This window comes from Electrophorus electricus, chromosome 14, assembly GCF_041902795.1.
Source record: "Electrophorus electricus isolate QZ-2024a chromosome 14, ASM4190279v1, whole genome shotgun sequence".
Lineage (NCBI taxonomy): Eukaryota > Metazoa > Chordata > Actinopteri > Gymnotiformes > Gymnotidae > Electrophorus > Electrophorus electricus.
This window is the reverse complement of record NC_137510.1, coordinates 4,947,889-4,967,718: the sequence shown is the minus strand read 5'-3', so window position 1 is coordinate 4,967,718 and position 19,830 is coordinate 4,947,889. Positions and strand designations below refer to the sequence as shown.

At 40.5% G+C, this 19,830-nt stretch overlaps 2 protein-coding genes across 5 annotated transcripts; both read right to left on the bottom strand.

Annotated features, from left to right (window-relative positions):
* Nucleotides 1-5,698: 5,698 nt before the first annotated feature.
* mal2 (mal, T cell differentiation protein 2) lies at nt 5,699-10,763 on the bottom strand. Its single transcript, XM_027025576.3, has 4 exons — nt 9,551-10,763; nt 9,047-9,217; nt 8,117-8,290; nt 5,699-6,310 (listed from the first exon to the last, which is right to left on the bottom strand). The coding sequence occupies exons 1-4, from the start codon at nt 9,767-9,769 to the stop codon at nt 6,239-6,241; spliced, it is 636 nt and encodes a 211-aa protein (XP_026881377.2). The 5' UTR covers nt 9,770-10,763; the 3' UTR covers nt 5,699-6,238.
* Nucleotides 10,764-12,169: 1,406 nt separating this feature from the next.
* Nucleotides 12,170-18,698, bottom strand: colec10 (collectin sub-family member 10 (C-type lectin)). Of its 4 annotated transcripts, none has more exons than XM_027025564.3 (6): nt 18,535-18,697; nt 16,974-17,063; nt 14,809-14,880; nt 13,730-13,783; nt 13,186-13,281; nt 12,170-12,819 (listed from the first exon to the last, which is right to left on the bottom strand). In XM_027025564.3, exons 1-6 carry the CDS (start codon nt 18,647-18,649, stop codon nt 12,452-12,454), a joined length of 795 nt encoding a protein of 264 aa, XP_026881365.1. In that variant the 5' UTR covers nt 18,650-18,697; the 3' UTR covers nt 12,170-12,451. The 4 variants fall into 4 exon arrangements, with proteins under 4 accessions (XP_026881365.1, XP_026881366.1, XP_026881367.1 ...); XM_027025565.3 differs by having other exon boundaries at nt 16,992-17,063; nt 18,535-18,696; XM_027025566.3 differs by lacking the exon at nt 13,730-13,783 and having other exon boundaries at nt 18,535-18,698.
* Nucleotides 18,699-19,830: the final 1,132 nt, after the last annotated feature.

Below are 19,830 nucleotides of genomic sequence, written 5' to 3'. Positions count from 1 at the left end.
ATTTCAGTATCCTCTAGCGCTTCTGCATATGCAGGTCTGAGCCAGTACACTTTTATTACCTCTATTGTGTTCATGGTCGTTGAACAGATGACAAAAAAACCCATTCACTTCCCATTAAAGATTACACACCAGCTAGTCACTGATATCCCTCGAGGGCCATGGATAAACTATGTGTCCAAATTAAGAAGACACCAACAGGACATTCTGCAAATGAATCAGCCTAGCCAGTTCAATCAAACTACTGGAAGACAGTCAGTCTTTACATTTAATGCTGCAGCTCCTTTTACCTGCTGTATGTGATGAGTATATGATTACTGATGTGGCATTCTAAGATATCTGAGCTCCCATCGGATGACTCTGTTGTAAACTAAACCACGGTAACACTGACTGCATGCATATCTTCAGGAGCATTTTGAGCTTCTGGTCCATATTTTGTGCTAATATGATTCCCAGTCATCTGAATCACACTGTCCCTTTTTTCCAGCCTGACCTGCTGATTACATAAGAATTTTTCACAGTGGGAAGGTTTTTTTACCAGTCCTCAGTACAGAAAAAAATAAGTTCTTGATCTTTTAAGCAGGATTTTTTTCATGTAACTGACAAGACTCTTAATAAACTTGCTTTATTCTCTGCATGCAGGTGAAATAGTTTCAGACTGCATGTCAGGTTAATTGTTTTCAGTTATTAACTGTTGATTTTGAGACTCTTTGAGCAGGAGCTCAGGAGCTCAGAAGTGCTTTATTTCATTGGCAGATTGCATTGAGGACAGACTGCTTTAGATTACTGACCTTCCTGTAATAGGATCATTTTAGGGGCCTTCATGACTGTGTTTCTCTAGTGGAAACAACTTTTCTTTACTTCTGATCTCAGCCGAAGTTTTAGAATACTTTAGGCTGCATTAGTTGACTCTCATGACATTGTATATTGGGTTCTACTAATTTTCAAGTCAGGATGTTAGGTTAAAGCTGAACCCAGTGAATGGATTTTTTCTTTTTTGTGGACTATGATACATCACTGTTTTGTAGACCATATTTTCGGCTAAATTTGATTCTGTAGTGGAACTCTCAGTGCTAGGTCATTCCAGTGGAGAACTGGCAATGCATTTGAGTTAGAAGGTCCTATTTATCATCTTGTTTTAGAGTTACCATTTTTGTTCTGATCTAGGTCCAACCTATCCTTCCCTAATTCTCAACAGGCAGCCATTATAGGAAAACAACCATACTGACCTAAGATCAGCAGGGAATTCTCACATCACGCAATCTAACCCTTCATCTCCTTTCACATGGTTTGGTGACCATGTATACATAAATCTTTAGTGCCATTTCATATAAATCAGCCATTTTTAAGGAGTTTTAAAGCTCCACAAAACATAATGAAAGCACCAGATTACACTGCATGAAAGTGACTCAGAACACAGGCTAATGTCCAAGCACATAGCAATGGGCCTTAATTGCATACGTGGTTTTGGTTCTAAACATAGTAGACCATCACCATCTTGCTAAAAATAGTGTTCCTTTATTTCGAGTGGCTGAATCCTGCTGCTGGGTTCTCAGTATGGGACTGACATTTATGGAACCTGGAATGTTCTCCTGTATGTGTGGTTTGCTTTGACATCACATGGTGTGTGTCACTCTCTACATAGCTCGCTTGACATTTATATTAAAACAAAACCAGCTGAATTTATGAGCATAATTCATTTTTATTTGTAGTGCCACTTTTATTTGAAAACAGCAGAGGACCGCGGGGAGGTTAATCCCTCCGCAACCTGCTTTCAGATGGGAATTTTCTATCACATCGGTACCAAGTCTGAATCTAGTATTTCTCTCATATCTGGTTTCTATTATAATTGCACAGGGGTGTTTTCCTAAATGACTTTGTTATATGTTGAGCTTAATGTCTCGCATGGGATAATGTTGTTGTAATCTTTGTTTTCTGGTAGGAATTTTCCATCACATCGGTACCAAGTCTGAATCTAGTATTTCTCTCATATCTGGTTTCTATTATAATTGCACAGGGGTGTTTTCCTAAATTACTTTGTTATATGTTGAGCCTAATGTCTCGCATGGGATAATGTTGTTGTAATCTTTGTTTTCTGGTAGCATCAGATAAAAAATGAAGTCTTGTACAATTTACCATTTCACCAACTATAGTACAGGGGAGACATTAAGTGCAAACATCTTTTACCTATTTTGGCCTATTGGCGACAGTTTGCAACCCCAGTGGCTTATCCTAACAGTTATGCAAAGAGAGAAACGATACACCCTTGTCTCTCTGTTCTCAGAGCCTAGACTGCTGTATTGGCCACAAGACATTTGTTCAGGTGGAACAGCAGGCCTCTGTTTCCCGAGCTGACATTCCTCCTTTTGTTGTTTGAGATGGCTAGAGATGGTCCTTGGGGGCATTCCAGATTTCATACCAAGTTTATCTTCAAGCGTACTGGGCCCCGGGGGCCACACGTCCATACCCTGTCGTACCTGGACAACCGCGAGCCATAGCACCTCCCGATTGTGTGCTGTCTGCGTCACAAAGGAGCGACTGAGGTTCGAACACTTTTACCCTACTTTATTCCTGCTTACATAGCTCACAGTTACACTGCCTGGATAAAAAAGGCTTTTGAACTATCAAGGATCTGTCCCGTCCTGTCCTGTCCCATCCCTCATTGTTGGCAGACATTGATTATGTCTGATGAAAGATTACCAGCCATTAGTCTTCCATGCAGTTTTATATCAGGTTTGATATTTGTAACACCTGTATGCTATCAGCATAGACTCTTTTGGAAGCCTGATGCTAGACATCTGATGCTTCCTGAAGAATACAATGGGAGCTTTGTTGGTATCAAATCGCACTTTTTTTTTTCTGCACTGTACACCAGGAATACTTTAATAGTCATGTCAGTATTGATGTAGATTACATGCACTCTGTGCTACACTCACAGGAGTGTAGATCATATAGATCATATTAAATATGCTTGTTTGTTTCTTTAATTATAGGAATGTTATATAGTAACATAACTTTGATCACCACAGACTGATGCCATTTTGTGCTATGATCCCAGTCTTTGTTTTCACATCTCCCCAAAACAGTGGCTTGTGATTATAATCAGGACTACTGAACATCTGTTTCAGATTAGACATTTGCATTCAAAAATTTACATAGTGATGATAATTGGTGGGGAGAGCTGGAAGACTGATCCCAGGTCAGTACTGCCTTACTATGATCCTCCATGGGAGCAGATCCTGGACCTCGTCATGGTGCTGGGCCGTGGGCCACCATGCCACACAACAGAATGAACTGTGGGGGTGTTGACAAGCCATTCCAGTCAGTCACATCGGTACAGACAAAGCTGGAATGTGTGTCTCTCTAAGTAAGTTTAGAAGCATTCCTGCACACCGTGGAAGTGCGGCCCTGAAGGTCATGATTTACAGTGGTCACTCCTCTTTACTCAGTGCAATGGCACGGCGAACACAAAAGGGAACAGGTGGCCGTTAGATTTATTGGCACTATTCTGAAAATGCTGTAATGCCACACTCCACATAAATCAGCCAAGCCTCTGATGATCTTGGCCTTTCCCCATGATTTGCAAAGACATCCAAAACGTTGGCCAGTATTTGTTTTGCTGAAGGCTCCCTGCTGGAATGGAGATCTCTGGGCCAAAACCAATGATCTTGGAATCATACAAAAGAAACGTGACCGCAGCATGATGTGACATCTGAACTGCTTTTAGCTGAGGCGACCATGCTAGGTGGTGATGGGTCGTGTTTTTGCGTCTGACGTTTTTGTATTTGGAGGGCCAGACCAGCTTCGTGTCCTCAGTGGAACGTTGGATGTGCCAGAGAGGAAGGCGTTCTCGTCCCACTGGAGTAGATCGGCATTAAGCCGACACCTGGCTAGTCAGCCTCAGTAAAGCAAAGTTGTTTTTTGTTCTCTCTGAACAGGAATGTTTGCTATTCCATCTTCTAACATCGTTAACATGAATGTTATGTTAGACAGGGAGAATGTTCTTTAGAGTTTGGTCACTCCTTTGAGACAACATTCTCATATAAGGACATTTTCTTCTAACTGATTCTCTGATGTTGACTCTCTGATTTGTCAATAGGTTAGTTGGCTAGAATGGATTCTAGATATAATGTGTTGCAGGGGTGAACCAATTTAGAAAGTATTCTTGAAACACCTCCTCATGGAGTAAGATCATTATATTGCAATATCATTCCAATATAATGAAGCCTTGTCTTAATCTCTTTTTTATTTTGAGATGTATTCCCATTACACTGAGCAAATTTAACTCTGTATTTTTTAATAAAATGTGTTAAAATATTAAATAAAATATTAAAAGCATATGCTTTTAAACTTCAGTTACTGACAACATTAGTCGAAAACAAGTAACAATGAAGTCAGTACAGTTAACAGTATAAGATGGCAAACATTTCAAGTCCCCATAGAACAATGCTTGTTTAGCCTGAAGACTGGAGCCCTCTGGTGGATATGCTCTACAACTGTATTACACAAACGACTTGCTCCACTCATAATAAATGAGTGCTCAACTCAGGTGTAGGAACTTATACCATTTTTGACTCATATAAATAATAACACTGGTAGAATCCAAATATGACACACTTTCTGAGTGGTTTAGTTTACATCAATCAACTTGACTGTCTTTATATACAGAATATAGTAAAAGACACGGCACAAACCCCCAGGGCATGTGATTAATATAAAAATTCACTACTGCATCTGGTTAATATAACGCAAGTCTATATGACTTCAGGAATGAGAGTATTTAATACCTGATAGGTTTGATGCAAGATCTTCAGTTGTAGCTTAACCACTCAACATTTACATTAACATTTACCTTTACAGTATTTGGCAGACAAGTAGGTCTCTCAACAGGCTGTAATCCACACTTGCCCCCTGCCTGTCTGCTTTGCCAGTGTCTTACAGTCTCTACTGAACTTCTATAGAGAAAATCTATTGTGAAATAGGTGTTGTGGGCAATGAAGCCATCTAAATACAAAATTTTTGTCACCTGGTCCTGCCAGATCTGGACTGTTCCATTAGTATTTCCATTCATTAGTGTTCTTTTGTATGAGCCATACAGTCCAGTGTTGCCCAGTGCAGGACAGGGTGCCATTCGAGTCTGGTTCTCCCAAGGTTTCTGCCTCCCAGGTTTGTTCTTGTCTCCATCAACTCTGGTAGTACTTATTTGAGGTCTAGACCTGGTTCCTGCAAACCTGTTTTAAGACAGTGTCTGTCTCTCTCTCTCTCTCTCTCTCTCTCTCTCTCTCTCTCTCTCTCTTTTGTCAGAGGTAGTCAAAATTGCAGTGAAGTACAATAGGTTTCCAGAGAAATAGGACAAAGATCTTTCATCGGCTGTGCAAGATATGTAAATAAACACTATATTAATTCAATTTATATCACACTTTGACTCTTGAAAAGGCTCCAGTCACCAGTCTGATGCTTACGGTATGAGAAACACTTTAAACTCTTTACCACCATAGCACTGCCACATACACTTCTGCAGCTTCCTGTAGTCCATTAAAATTTTGCAGTGCAGCTATGAAAATACACAGGCAATTAGAAGCCACCCGTGCTGACCGAGTGTTTTGAAACCTGTCATAAACGTCCCCCAGAATTCGGAGAAAATGTGATTAATGACCTTGTTTTTTGCCTTTACTTGAAGATTGAAAGGGAAAAGGAACTATTTGGAAGGCATTAATGAAAAATGTGTTTATTTAGGCAATACAAAATAAGGGTAGATTATAGCCTGTGAGCACGAAATACATAAACACATTGACATGGTTAGATTTAATTTAAAAAAGTAAAACCAAAATAATTGCACAGATTATTTTTTTATGTTATGAGACAGCTATAATTGTGTATTTCAAACTGGTAACTGAAGAGTCTCTGAAGACACCAGCATAACACAAAACAAGTTTTGCAGTTATTTCAGTGAATTAAAATAAATTCTCTTGCAACTCAGGATAATACATTTAACAAATGTAAATATATTTAATTGTACAAAAGCATGCAGTACGTAGTTTTCTGTATACATCAGTAAGGTTAATGCTTAAACTAAACTGCTTCATGGGTCCATTTTCAACTCCAATAACTGAATACTAAGAAGGAGTGAACCAGTTATCCGGCAACCCTGCTCTGTAATGTGCATTACGGTAATGCTGATATTCAAAGTGATGCTGGAGGAGTTTGCTCTCTGTCTCCCTCTCTCGCTCTCTCTCTTTTATCACTTCCTCCACCTCCTGAAGCCCATGAACATGCTGCAGGCATAGCAAATAGTAACTATAAAGGCACATATCTGTGGAGAAAAGACACATAGAGTCAAACAGGCCAAGCAACTGCACAATTACAGGTTTGTGTTGTGTCAAAGGCAACAATATTTGGAATATACAACTCCTTTTATATATATATATATATATATATATATATATATATATATATATATATATATATATATATATATATATATAAATTTAGTTGGTTTTTTTTTCAAAAGGAATTTCCATGTGACAGTAGTTCCAGCTATGTGTACATGCTGAACAAAGTGGTATATTTTTAGGTGCAATTATGTTGCCATCACAAATACAATGACCTTGTCCATACACAAAACACACGAGTCTCAGAAATGAACTCCAGAATTATATTATGGGTTTTACCTTAAGGCCCTAGACATGATCATTTTATCAGATTTATCATTGTTTAAGTGAATTTAAATACATTCTTTTGCTACTTGAGGTGTTCATTTATACTGATTTGACATATCTGATGATTTTTCAGGAATGATTTCATGATGATTTGATGATCAAAGCAAAAACCTGGCTTGAAACAGATTTATAAAGTAATACATTTTCTCCCTCTTAAATGATTGTTTTTCTTCTTTTACCATTCTAAACATGCACCCTGTACTGAGTTGGAGGGTGTGCAAGAGCTTACCAGGTCTTTTTTATATTTGTAATCATAAAACTACAAATAAAGGTTATATAAAATAATAAAGTATTAGTAATAAAGCTAATATAAAGCACTCCGTTTTATAGGTTGATACTTAAGCACAGATTTTAATTCGGGTTGCTTAAACTGTTGTGGCCCTCTGTATGGGAGCTAAATGCCATTTATATAATATGTTTATAACAGTAATTGAAATTTATAACCATCTTGCAAAGTGCATTTGAAATAAATATTGTAAATATTGTACGTATTGCACATGTAGTAAATATTGGCTTGCCAACTGCATTTGTCGTAAATGGAAAATTTGTGCAAATTGCTCTTTTGCACCTTAAACCATCTGATTGCAGAAAAAAACAGCAGTAGGCTATTCCAGGGAACTGCCACCCTCCCCTTCCAAGAGCCTACCTCAGTTTAGAGTGATGCACCATAATGCTAAGTTATAACCATTAGAATCAGATATTGTAGTAAACATGTCACAGCACAAGCAGTAAAGGATGCCCCGACCCTTGATTATAAAGAGTAATCAAAAGTATTCAGAAAATTAGTTATACTAACAAGATACTTAATTACAAGTATTAGTAAGAGTGTAAAGATGCCTGCCCTGACAATTCGAGGCAGATAGACTGGATCATTCATAAGGTGATGCAGCGTGTTGCTGGGACAAATACACATTCTCACACTTAAACATGAAAGTGACATCTTATCAGATCCCAATACACTATTGCTTTATGCTTGTAGAGATGGCAATAAAAGCACTGTTTATATGCAGCTATGTTGATCAGAAACTGAATGAGGGAAAAATGATCAAAAATACTGTGAAGGAAAATGTTCAAAACATTCTAAAGCAGAGATGCACAGGTCCGGTCCTGGATACCTACCACCCTGCAGAGTGTAGTTACAGCCCTCATCTAACGCACCCAATCCAGTTCATCAAGTCCTTCAGTAGCATCTTAATGTTAGAGCCAGGTGTGCTAGACTGGGGATGCAACTAAACTCTGCAGGTTGGCAGAACTCCAGGACTTGACTTAGACACCCCTGTTCTAATGTGAAGCACTAGTGCTAAAAGTCATATAGCTACACTAGTGATCTGATAGAGATCAGTGCATCACTGCTCCCATAATCATAATTAGAGATGTTCTGGGTTAGACTGTAAACTCACCGTAGCTACAATGTTAATTCTGTATTGCTGAGAGTCCAGAAATGTGATGATATTGGTGGACGGCCTGTGCACGCAGGTATCGTTTGCTTGTTTCACATACGCAGACGTAACTGCAGCCTCCAAGACAAAGGCGGCGAAATAGAAGACCAAGGCAGTAAAGTGGTACATCACATCCTGAAATAAGCAAACACAGAAATATTTATTTGTTTGTTTGTATATATAAGTGCAAGAAAACGCCAGAGCACACCTTCTGCTATTAATATAAATGCAAGACCACAATGGGGCTGTACAGTAATCTGAGTAATCCACTCAAGGCGCTATCTTACATGTCTTGGCGAGTCACGCACATGATGAATGCGTGCTCATAATCAGACACTACTCGACAGCAGAGTTGTGGACGAGGCCAGGACCAGGAGGACTGGCATGCCGTGTAAACACTGCCACTGTCGTCCCACTTTAGATGAATGTCAAGCACCCACCCAACATAATGCTGGTAGAATAAGAGCCAGAGAGCCAGTTTTTCCCAGCACTGAAACCACCATAAATGGGCGACCTGTGTCACTGTCTGTTCATATCTACTTTTTTTTTTTTTTTTTTTTTGCCTATTCTTTTAATCTTATTACCTCAAGCATTCAATTTAATTTGGCCTACTTTATAAATTAAACGTATTATTGTTATTTTTGTGGTCAATGACATAGTTGTTATAATATTCGACTGCATTTAAAGCGAATTCTAAGGCCACTTCGATTAAGGGCAGTTCGACTTCTAGTGCCTGTCAGACTCAAGGAGTGAAATCAATATGCTTTTACTACATATTCTGGTTTAGTGTGTGTGTGTGTGTGTGTGTGTGTGTGTGTGTGTGTGTGTGTGTGTGTGTCCTTACGTTAGGGATGCATATTCCGTTTTAATTGGTTGATAAAAAGTGCTCACCATAAAATTCCAGTCAGTGTTGATTCTGTCCGAAAGGCCCAGCAAGAACAGGACGAGGTAGGCGGAGGAGCAGACGAACATGGTTACCGACACAAACATCACCCAGCCCTGCAGGAGCGGCACGGGGACGTGCGACGACGCCACTAAAATCCATACCAGCCCTCCGAAAACCTAGCGGCTCAGAACAGGACGCACACAAAAGCTTCCCGTTAGTCTCAATCCATCAAGAGGTTCTCGAGGAAACTGGACTTTTTAACCTTGTCTGTCCGACACTGGGCTATTTGCGATGGAGCCTAACCTGGAACAGGTTGCGTTTGAACAGGCCTAATAACCGCTGCCATTTCCTCTGACGCTCATAAATCTTGTATGTTATTAATTGCAAGTGACAAGGCAGCATTTATATGCTAGAAAGGAAAGCGTCAAGACCAAAGCTATAACTCAAAACCCTCCACGACATTTCATGTTACATATTGATCTGTAAGCATGGGAGAATTTTTCACTTACAATTTCCATGCAGATCAGAGCGCCTGAGTATGTTCTTAATACAGCCAACCCGAGCGGTAGAGATATAGTAGGTGACGGGAAAGAGGTGACAGCAGGATTTGGTGCTTCTGCCATTTTCCTTTTGCGCTTCTGTGGCTTAACGACGAACGAGAAGGTGGGGAACCGTCTCCAGGAGTCGCGTGTCGCCAACCGGTCGGACAGGTGTGCGGCCACTCCCATTCTCAGTCGAGAAGAAGGGCGCAAATCTAAACGTGCGGTGATCTACATGGACGTCTTTGTTGTTTTTTAAAGCCTTTTTACGTCTTTGATAACTGTAAAACTCATAAGATCTCCCTGATTTGTTTCATTAAAAAAAAAATGTGGTAGCGTGGCAGCAATGTTACCAGAAGTTGATGATTAACTAACGCGTTTTACTAGTGTTGAGTAAACATTGTGTTAAGGCATTCCAAGGAGATAAAATGCATTAAAACTGCAATGACAAGCGTTTAAACGGCGCTGAAGGGTTCTTTCTTAAGACCACTGTGGAATAGGGCAGCATTGGCCTAACTGTATACAGAGGATTTTGACTTTGTAACTTTGTTGATAACAAGGAGGTGTAGTCTTACCACACACGTGCACTCTTCTGGTTATTCATCTTTCCATATATCACCACCATATGGAAATCAGTGGCAACCAATCAGTAAGAATGCATAGGATATGTATGTTTAATGGAATGTGTGAATATTCCAGTGGCAAAGGGGGAAAGTGTAATTAATGATTGCCTAGATGTGCAGATAAAGTCAGTGAACCTCGGAACAGCATACACAGATGCCTGCACCATAGCCAAAAGCAGACAATCATATCATATGCTGTCTTACTGGCAGACCTTATCAAGACAGATGTGAAGGTTGGAACAAATAGGCTTAAATAAATAAAATAACTTGTACTAAATATTCTATTCGTGATTATTTAAATGACCACTGACCCTGCTCCTATGTTGACAAACTGAAACTAGTACTTATTGTAGGGTATTGTTTATTACACTAATGTTGACTAACAAACTCTAGTACTTATTGTTTATTGCACTTATCATTGTCTATGATAGAGCTTATGTATTTTGTACTTCTAGGCGTCAGCACTGATCCCTGTATTTCTATAGTATTCTAGTTCATTGGTATATTGGACTCTAACCTACTGTACTGGCTAGGATGTATTCTATGAGTAAATGACAAAGCACTTTTGTAAGTCTGCTAAATGCCATAAATGTAAATGTAATGTACTAAATAAAAAAACAGGCAAATAAAATTATTTAGGAAATCAATTAGCCATCTTTTTGACCAAGCTCAAGGGGGTCTACGCCGCAGCTGCTGCACGTGTGACGGAAAGACACATTTAGTAAAGCATCTTTTAAAATCTCAGAGTTTCGAAATCATAGCACTCGAGTGTAAAAGCAGCGCATTTCTTCAGTTGGGAATGTATGTGAACGACGCAGGCTTAATTACAGGCCTTCATCTGAGACAGGCTATAAGGCCTGTCACTTCCAGGTCACGCACACTTGATGTAGTTATTGACTGTGCCGTTAACATTTGCTCCAGCTTATCTGAGGCTCTGAGTAAATGTTCTCATCATGCCTTCAGTGTGTGTGGAAATTTATTAAGTTGTTAATCTGCAGTATGGGGTTCCTGGGTGATGACATCAAAAGGGTTTATTTTGTAGTTCCTTAAGTCAGTGTAAGAGCCAGTTAAGAACTAGTGAGTTGATTATGGTTAGTTAAAACAATTGATTATGATAATTACATTTAATGTATATTATACATTTATATTTCATATTATTTCATTTATACAGAACTTAAAATGCAGAATTTAGTAATGTATAAATGATCAAATATTTTTGGGACTCTTAAATATGCAAATACTCTTAAATATGCAAATACGAGAATTGTCAATTCTGACACTTCTGATGTAGTTTGTCTAGTTTGGAGTAAATCTTTGTTGGAAGCCACTAATTGTGCGCTTGACATTTTAATTAAAAGTTTTCAAGTAAACATTTGAAAAAGAAATGATCATCATTTGCATTATGAAGAAGTGTTTGTTAGACTTACTCTAATGTTAGACTTTGTTAGACTTATTCTTGCAAAGTAGAAGTAGAATAATACGGAGTTTCGCCACAGAGTTGGAGTTCCACGTGGTCACATGTCCTCACTGTATCCATATCTGAACTTGTATCTATATCTCAATATGTTCACTGGATGGGAGAGAAGAAAGATCATGTGGTGAGTTGTGTTTTTGAATGAGGAGACGGGGATGAAACACCACTTGTGCAGAATGTTATGGCAGGAAGGACAGCAGTTTTGATGCTATTTAAGTTGCTCTATTTGCATCTTTAAAGCACCTACTGAGTCCACATTTCAGTAGTGACATTTCTGAATTTGGCTATTGTAGTTGAATAACTTTCAGTGATCAGAGTGACTAACTGTATATAATAATAATTTCATTATCATCAAACTGAAATACATTAATAAAATTTCAGTACACTTTCAAATCAAAATTATGTTCAATATGGCATCATATAGAAATGTCCATCACGCAGCCACCTGACAATGCAGCACTTTTTCATCATGTCAGAAATAAGTCACAGGTATTGATTTTATGCATTTTATTTAGCTTACTAAAATATGTTTAGAAGTGTAATATTCAATTGTTGTTTTTGATTGTCTGTCAAGCAGATGTGCAACTCCTGATATAACAAGTTTAGAATAAGATTTTTACAATGAGAATGGGACAGAAATGAAGGAAAACATTTCTTTCTTGTGATACTTCACCCCATTGTACCAGAAGTTACATAAGAAGCATCAGTTTCATAGCAAAAAGACAGCGCTACTCAGAACTACAAATCCCATCACACCAGACATAACCAGTCATATTATTTTTTTGGAAACTCGCATATAAAATATTTGATGGCGTCACATTCCGTCCAGCTCAGCGTGCCATCTGAGCCCATCTGCAGGCAGCCACTGCTGATCGCCCCTTGCGGGCCATCGCCTGTGGCATTGCCATGGGAGACCCCCGCCGTGGGGTCCCCGCCAGCCTCCAGCGGCAGCATGTTGACAAGTGCATGGGTGAGGCCGGCCTCGGCGACATAGCCAGCCAGAAGGGCCGTGGCGTTTGTGTTCTCTGCCACGGCCAGGACACCGCCACGCAGTCTGCAGTTTGCAACAGCGTCGCGGTACCTCAGAGCCTCCCTCGGCAGCAGGTAGGACTTCTCTTCTGTCTCCTTAATTCCCAGGACCACTGGGCATGAAGAACAGGAAAAATGGGAAGTGCATTATTACAGTATCTCTGCAAAGATCCTACAATAGGTGGGTATTGCCTGTCACAGACACCGTAAAAAAAATCAGTTTTTAAGTGTTCCGGTCATCTGCTGATGTTTCTTGTGAATCACTGAAATACATATTTCACCGTAACTTCCAATATATGAAAGACTATATAATTTTTGCACGAGATCAGAAAACTGCACTGCATTTTCACAGGTGACGGCAGGACATTGTGTTGTTCTGCGCTGTGAGTTTGCATGTCCTAGTGACACTAATACAGCAAGGTTATTATCATCACGATTGAGGCAAAACCCACGCCGTTCCTTTGACACCACTGCCTCACCATGTTTCACGAATGCAACAGCACTTTTCAGCTTGCCTATGTTGACATCCATCTGGCCAACGACCTTCCTGTATCTGCCGCAGTCGCAGGTGGTGCCTGTTACGGTCACAGCGCAAGAGTTATCACGCGGTTGTCATGGAATCGCCTTTGTCAGCAAGGACCAAGGCTGATGTTGCTATTGAAACTGCTCTCTAAACAGCATTCAGTAGTCAACATTCAAGTCAGGAGTCTGTCAGTAGCCAGTGACTCCAGAGGCCTGGGTGAAAACGTGAGAACATACTGATGTGACATTCGTGGAAAGAAAGTACAAAGGACTCCATTAAATTTGGTTTGAGCTCTTAAATAAAAAAAAGAAAGCCTGAGAAGTGAAATAAAGCTTTCACAGATACAGCTGAGATAATAAAATAATAGCAGATTGCTTCAGATTATTTTAGTTTAGGACATGACTTTTTACCAGGCAGTAATAATATATAAATGCTGTGCACTCACAATGGATCACAGGTGATCAATTTTATTTTGAAATGCAGCAATGTAGATTATTTACCTGATTTTCCCTTGAGGCCTGGAGGACCAACTATCCCACGTTCCCCTTTCTCACCTGTAAATGATGTCATTTGGTAATCCTACAGAGGGCAGTAACTAACCCCCCCCCCCCCCCCCCACCACCACCTTTCTCACCAGCAGTGAAGATGAGGAGCTGTTACAAGAGGAAAGGGAAGGTTAACTGTGCATGGCGAAAGGAGTCAGTTGACTGAGCCACCGTTTAGGGTCACATGGGACTGAACCACAGTCACTTCACTCAAAGGTTATCATGAGATATGTCCACTAGATGGTAGCAGTCTGTCAGAGTAGTCCAGTGTGTAGCTCAGTGTGTGATGTGGGTGGAATTCCTTTGTCTGTTTGTGTTGGAATCTGTCCCCAAGAGCAAAGGCTGATTGAACAAAAAGTATATAAGAGTTTAAAATGATTAAAGTGATTCAGTAATTTTCGTAGAAGTGTGTGTCTGTGTGTTTTCTTTGTTTAGAGTCTGACAACAGAGCCTGTGACCTTTTGGTTAAGTAAACGCAAAACACATGCTTGGGACATTGTTTAAGCCTTCTCCATCCAAATCTAATTAGCTCACTGATGAAGACATCCAGCATTCTGTTCTAACCAGCAAGCAAGTCTAGCTATTTCTGCTTGCAAAGCAATCACTGTCATCAACAAAGTCTCTGTTTAACCAAATCAGGTGCGTTCAGCTATTCCTTACGCCCTTATGCCCACCCTGGTATTTCCCACTAATGTAGATGAGGAGATGAGCAAATCATTTTGGCTCAGAGGTGATACCTCAGGGAAAAGTGAACATTTTCAGTGGAAAGACTGATGATTTTTAAAACAAACATCCTGATGGGCACAGTAGGCATAGTAATTTTGCTCTCGGGAGGCCATCTTAGAATAAATACGCCATAGCAGCATTCTGGTTTCTGATTGCGCTTATTTAACTTTCCTGCAGTCTGATGGTGTCTGATTGAATTTTAGAGCTCAATCTCCTGCAGTCTCACAGTGTCTGATTACCTCTCTCTCCTGTCTGACTGTGCTTATATGCCTCTATCTCCTGTAGTCTGATTGCATTTTTTTTTTTACCTCTCTCTCCTGCAAGACCCAGCTTCCCCACCCGGCCAGCCGCCCCCTTCTCTCCAGTGTCTCCTGGAAGGCCTGCAAAAAACCAAGGTCATCAGTACATTGACCCTGATCCAAACCTCTGAACAAACATCACGCCAAAGCCCTAAAAGACAAGGAAGCATGCTGTCAAAGCACAATAAATCTGAAAGTTTTTTTGTTGTTGTTCTCCCCATTGCTGTATTTTGTCTGGAGTATAAATCTGATTAAATAGCATTTTCCGAATTGTAAAGGGGCTCGGGCTTTTTGCTTTTGAGACCCTCAAACCAAATTTCCTAAGCAAAAATCCAGCTGGAAGAGAGTTTGGTGCTTTGCCTAAAGAAAGACGGGACTCGGTGTTAATCAGGCCAAATACTGATGCAGTCACATGCATGGCGATTTATTCCGATTGACCAAAGAGTACCATGCGCATGCTTCCAGAGTTTCCAGAGTGCTCCTTGATGCAGCTTTGCGCTCTGAAGCCCTTTGATTGTTCCAGCCATTCCGATATTTCAATAACTAGGCCGGGAAACTTCACCAGGCAAACCTCAGACAGACGGCACTAATGAAATGATTTGTGGAAGAAGGCAGGGAACTGAATGCTTTGAGGGGCATTTGTCTTTTAAAAAAAAAAACCTTGCTGAAAAACATCAAGCGGTTTTTAAGCACTTCTTTTTTTTCCTGTTTCTTCTTTCATTTTCTGCTTTCGGGGTGTGATGGTGAAAGAATGCTTACACTTAAGCAGGGATAAACATTTCCTGAGCTCATTTAAGACTGATTAATGGGAGGTCTCCCATGGTTTAACCAACCAAGCCAGCTTGCTCTTGGGCAGTGCTGTAATTGCTTCTTTCCAGACAAATCATCAGTTACGTTTCCAGGTTTTGAAAATGCTCATTGCAACAGACCGTCTGTGAACAATGGCAAATTGCTTTCGTTTATAGCCTATTTTTGTTTTAATGTCTGTTGCTAACCTGTATAGCACACATCAAACTGTATGTAATAATTTTATAAGCTTTATTTACATTTTTTTCAGATAAATCTGACAGTTTAACATTGCACAAATTTTCTGTTCCACATTGCTCCTGCCAAGGTCACAGGAGGCGCAGTGATTTATCAATTAAAATTTCCTGTAAAGGAATGGCTGCGATTTTCTATATTTTCATGTTTAGGCGCATCACTGAAATAAATCTAAAACTGCATGCAGACTTGCTAAACCTTATTTCCTTTGTGGTTCTAAGTGAAAAACCATGAACTACTCCCATTCTGACCATTCCCGGCATTTCGTTATTCTTCCCCACCCTCTCCGATCATACATGGGCATAGTGTGTGTGTGTATGTGTGTGTGTGTATCAGTGAGGACCTCTGTACTCTTGTGTGTGGTGTCGCGATGAAACCCTCGCCTGAGGGAGGCGGTCTGGCCAAACCTGAATGACATACAGCTCACTCTGGTGTCCATCACACTGACCTAGAGTCAGCCGATTGATGTGCCTTAGCCTAAGGCACACTAACTGGCTGCCTCTGGGCCAGTGGTGCAGTTGTGGGCTAAGGCACATCACTCAGCTAACTCTGGACCAATGCTGTGGGACTGTGCTCTAAGCCCACTGATGAGCACAGGGAAAGCTAATGTGCAGCTTTGGATGTTTTCCCCTATTCTGAATGTTTTTTGTGCACATTCCATTTAGCAGAACCTTTCAGATAAGATCAGAGCTTTTAATACTGTGCTGACACCCTTCTGTGATTTTTAAAATATTTTGGTGCCACCTATTAATTTCAGCTTTGGCAAAAAGAAAAAAGGAAATACCAATGATATCAATGTCACCTGCATGCAGTTCTCAGTACTTATTTTGCTGCAGTACTCATTCTGTATCAGATTCGGTTGAATTCAGAACTAGGACTGTTATAATGAATAATTAAATTTTTCCTCACAACTGTAGATGTCATTTGAGATAAATTAAGGTTTGCCCTCAAATGTTACACCCAAAACCAAAGTCAGTGTTTCCTGCTAATTCACTAAAAATAAAGCTAGCCTGTGAGGCTTCCCTAATAAAAGTGTTTCATTTTGCTGTCTGTTCTGTGCTGCTTGATCCTGGAGCTGTCTCTGACCAACTTCCCTTTAATCTATCAACGATTTGCTTGTTTGAATAGCAAACCAGTGACATCACAGGGACCTCGGTGTCCGGAGGGACCGGTTTTCCCTTGTCTTCCCTCGTCTCCTCTGTCTCCCACGTCACCTGGGTCACCTAACAGGAACAGAGGTAGAAGGACTGTGATAACAACTCATGTACAAAGTATATTGACAAGAGGTATACAATTTCAGTTTGCAGTTTTTGCAGGAAATCAATCAATCTATCAATCTATCTATTTATCTAATTTGTTTGTCTGTCTATATGCTTCTGCAATGCTGGAATATGGCACTGTTTGGTGAGTACCCTGCTCCAACACCTGACTGAACACATCAGATAATTACCAGGCTTAGTAGGTGTATTTGAGCAGTAGGTGTGTTTGAACTGCCAAACTACTCTGGGTTCAGGTCTTGTAGGTTCACAGTCATGCACCCCTGATACAGACTGACCTGGCCAAACTGCACCGGGTTCAGGTTTTGTGGGTTCACTGTCATGCACCCTGATGCAGACTGGCCTGTTTGGGTAGGTCTCATCCAAGCAAGCTTTGCATTAATTGCAGCTTTTTAAATACAGACATCCATTCAGTCTTTGGAGTGCTAAGTTGCTTTGCTGTTAGAAAAAAAAAAAAAAGGTCAAAAAGAGTAGAATAGTTTTCTTCTGTCTGGGTTGTTATTTTTTTTAAACCTGGCATTCCCAAAAAAGGGTTCACATGCAGGTAGCTCTGCTCCTATGCAAAACTAAAGGGCAAAATCTGCATGGATGATGGTGTCTAGTGTAATGGAAAAACACGCCTGGTGTCAGCATTTTGTAAGAGACAGCGTGGCGCTTAAAGTCTGCCACCCAGCTCAGGGCTTGCCAGCGGGGTGTTGCTGCTATACGAGCTGCTACAGTGAGACACACTGTGCTGAAAGGCAGAGAGAGCTCCAGGGCAGAGCATGGTTTATCTGGCCCCTTAAAATCAGCACCTTTTAATAAGGGAAGACTAAAACATTCGTTTAATAATGTCATTGTTAATAAAGTTTAATAATGTCTCCACTGTTTTACATGTAAATAAAATCACAAGTTTGTCTAACTAAAAACGCTAAGCAAATACTCGCCCAGGACACAGGAGTAGCACTGACTGAAGTTTCTTTCAGCTGATGTCTTGGCCATATGTAATCATCCTTGCTTGCAGTCCCTTTGCCATTAGGGGACTGGAAATAGTGGTACAATGGTGTTATGCTGGTGGTATCGGGTCATGCTATAGGTGCCCCTAGTGAAGGGCAGCTGTGCTTATGGCAAACGGGATACCACTGAGAGTACTTGAGAGATGCAAATTTTAATACAGAGATTTCACTGAAAGTTCACTTTAGATCAGAAGAATTGGCTGTCATTTAGTAAGCACACCATTTTTTAGCTAGATGAGTTTAGCTTGCATTAAATAAATAGTATGTCTTGCATTTAGCCTTACCTACTAGTCTGAACCAACTTTTTTGTGCAGCGCTTGATAAATATGAAGTATGATTTTAAAAATAGTCTTGTTAAATGACAATGGATTTTAAGATCTGTTTTTCCCTTAACGACAACCACAAAACAACAAAATAAATACCTTTGGATCCAGGTAGAATGGTGTTGGAACACATCTCTGTGGCAAAGTCTGATGACACGTTGTGAAGAACCAAAAGAACTAGCAAACTTTTCCTGACAAAACTTTGTCCAGCCATGTCTGCAACACTGTGGTCAAGTGGTCAGAGTGAAATGTTGAGCTCTCTAAGTGTTTACCAAGCCTTATCAAATCTCTGGTCCAGCTGTCAAACAAACACTGTCCAGAGCCTACATGCTTTCTCTCTTTATGAAGAGAATTCCTTTTTGGGTGGAAAACAAGAAGTCCCTAGGACTTGTGGTGCATCAAGGAAAAAGTATTTGCCACAGACACCCCTGAATGACTTACTTGGTTAGCTGTGCACAGTTCTGAGGGTGTCATCTCATTTCGCACAAGCTGGGAGAATCTGTGGTGGAAAAGTTCATCCTGGTATCTGAATAACCTTCCAAAAGATAGAGCTGGACAGTTGAAGTAGATGGTCATTTTTACCAGGGCTCTGTCTATTATGCATGCCACTGAGTGAGGACAAAGGCATTTGTGTGCTTCTGATATCATTTCTTATGATTTTGAAAATAAGGCAAAGTTTGGGTTTAGAAAGGCACTTTAGGTCTTGAAAGAGGGCCTAGTTTCCTAAAAAGTAAACTTTAGATGACAGTGGACAAACCACATACAGCCTTCCATCTTCTAATCGCTGTAGTGCACCTGGGACAAAAGGCATAATCCGCTCTAATTGCCGGCACTTTTCACCATCCAGTGACTGCTGTTCTTGTTTTCATAGTCCCTATTGGCCAAGTGTTTTTACAACTTACTTGCTTTATCCTTTAATCCAAGAGGGACCCTGTGTGTCTTGGTGCTTCCGATTCTGTGTAACCTGCTATAACTCCATCCAGTTGCAGCTTGTTTTACGGAATCACAAGCGGTGTTGGGTTACTGGCTGCGGCCTCTCTCAGGTGCAGCGTCCTGGCCCTAACTGACGTTCTCTAGCGACCCTTTGAGGAACCTCTTATGTAATAGCATCCATTTTGTTTTACCTCATGTGATGAAAAACCCATGGCTTAGAGTTGTTTTTGAGGCTTGAGAGTCACTGTTACAGAAACCGTATGCCGCACAGGGTCTGGCAGGGCAGAGTTTCCTCGTAAAAATGCGTTTCCCCGTCTGTCCGCTACACTGCTCTTCAGTGGAAAATGTGGTCGGGTTCTCAACTTGCTAGACTTGAGAGGGTCCCGGGATTTCCGATCTCAGGCAGCCTGCAGAACACACGCCACTCAAAACGCACTATAAATGTGCTTGCTGGTGAGCCGG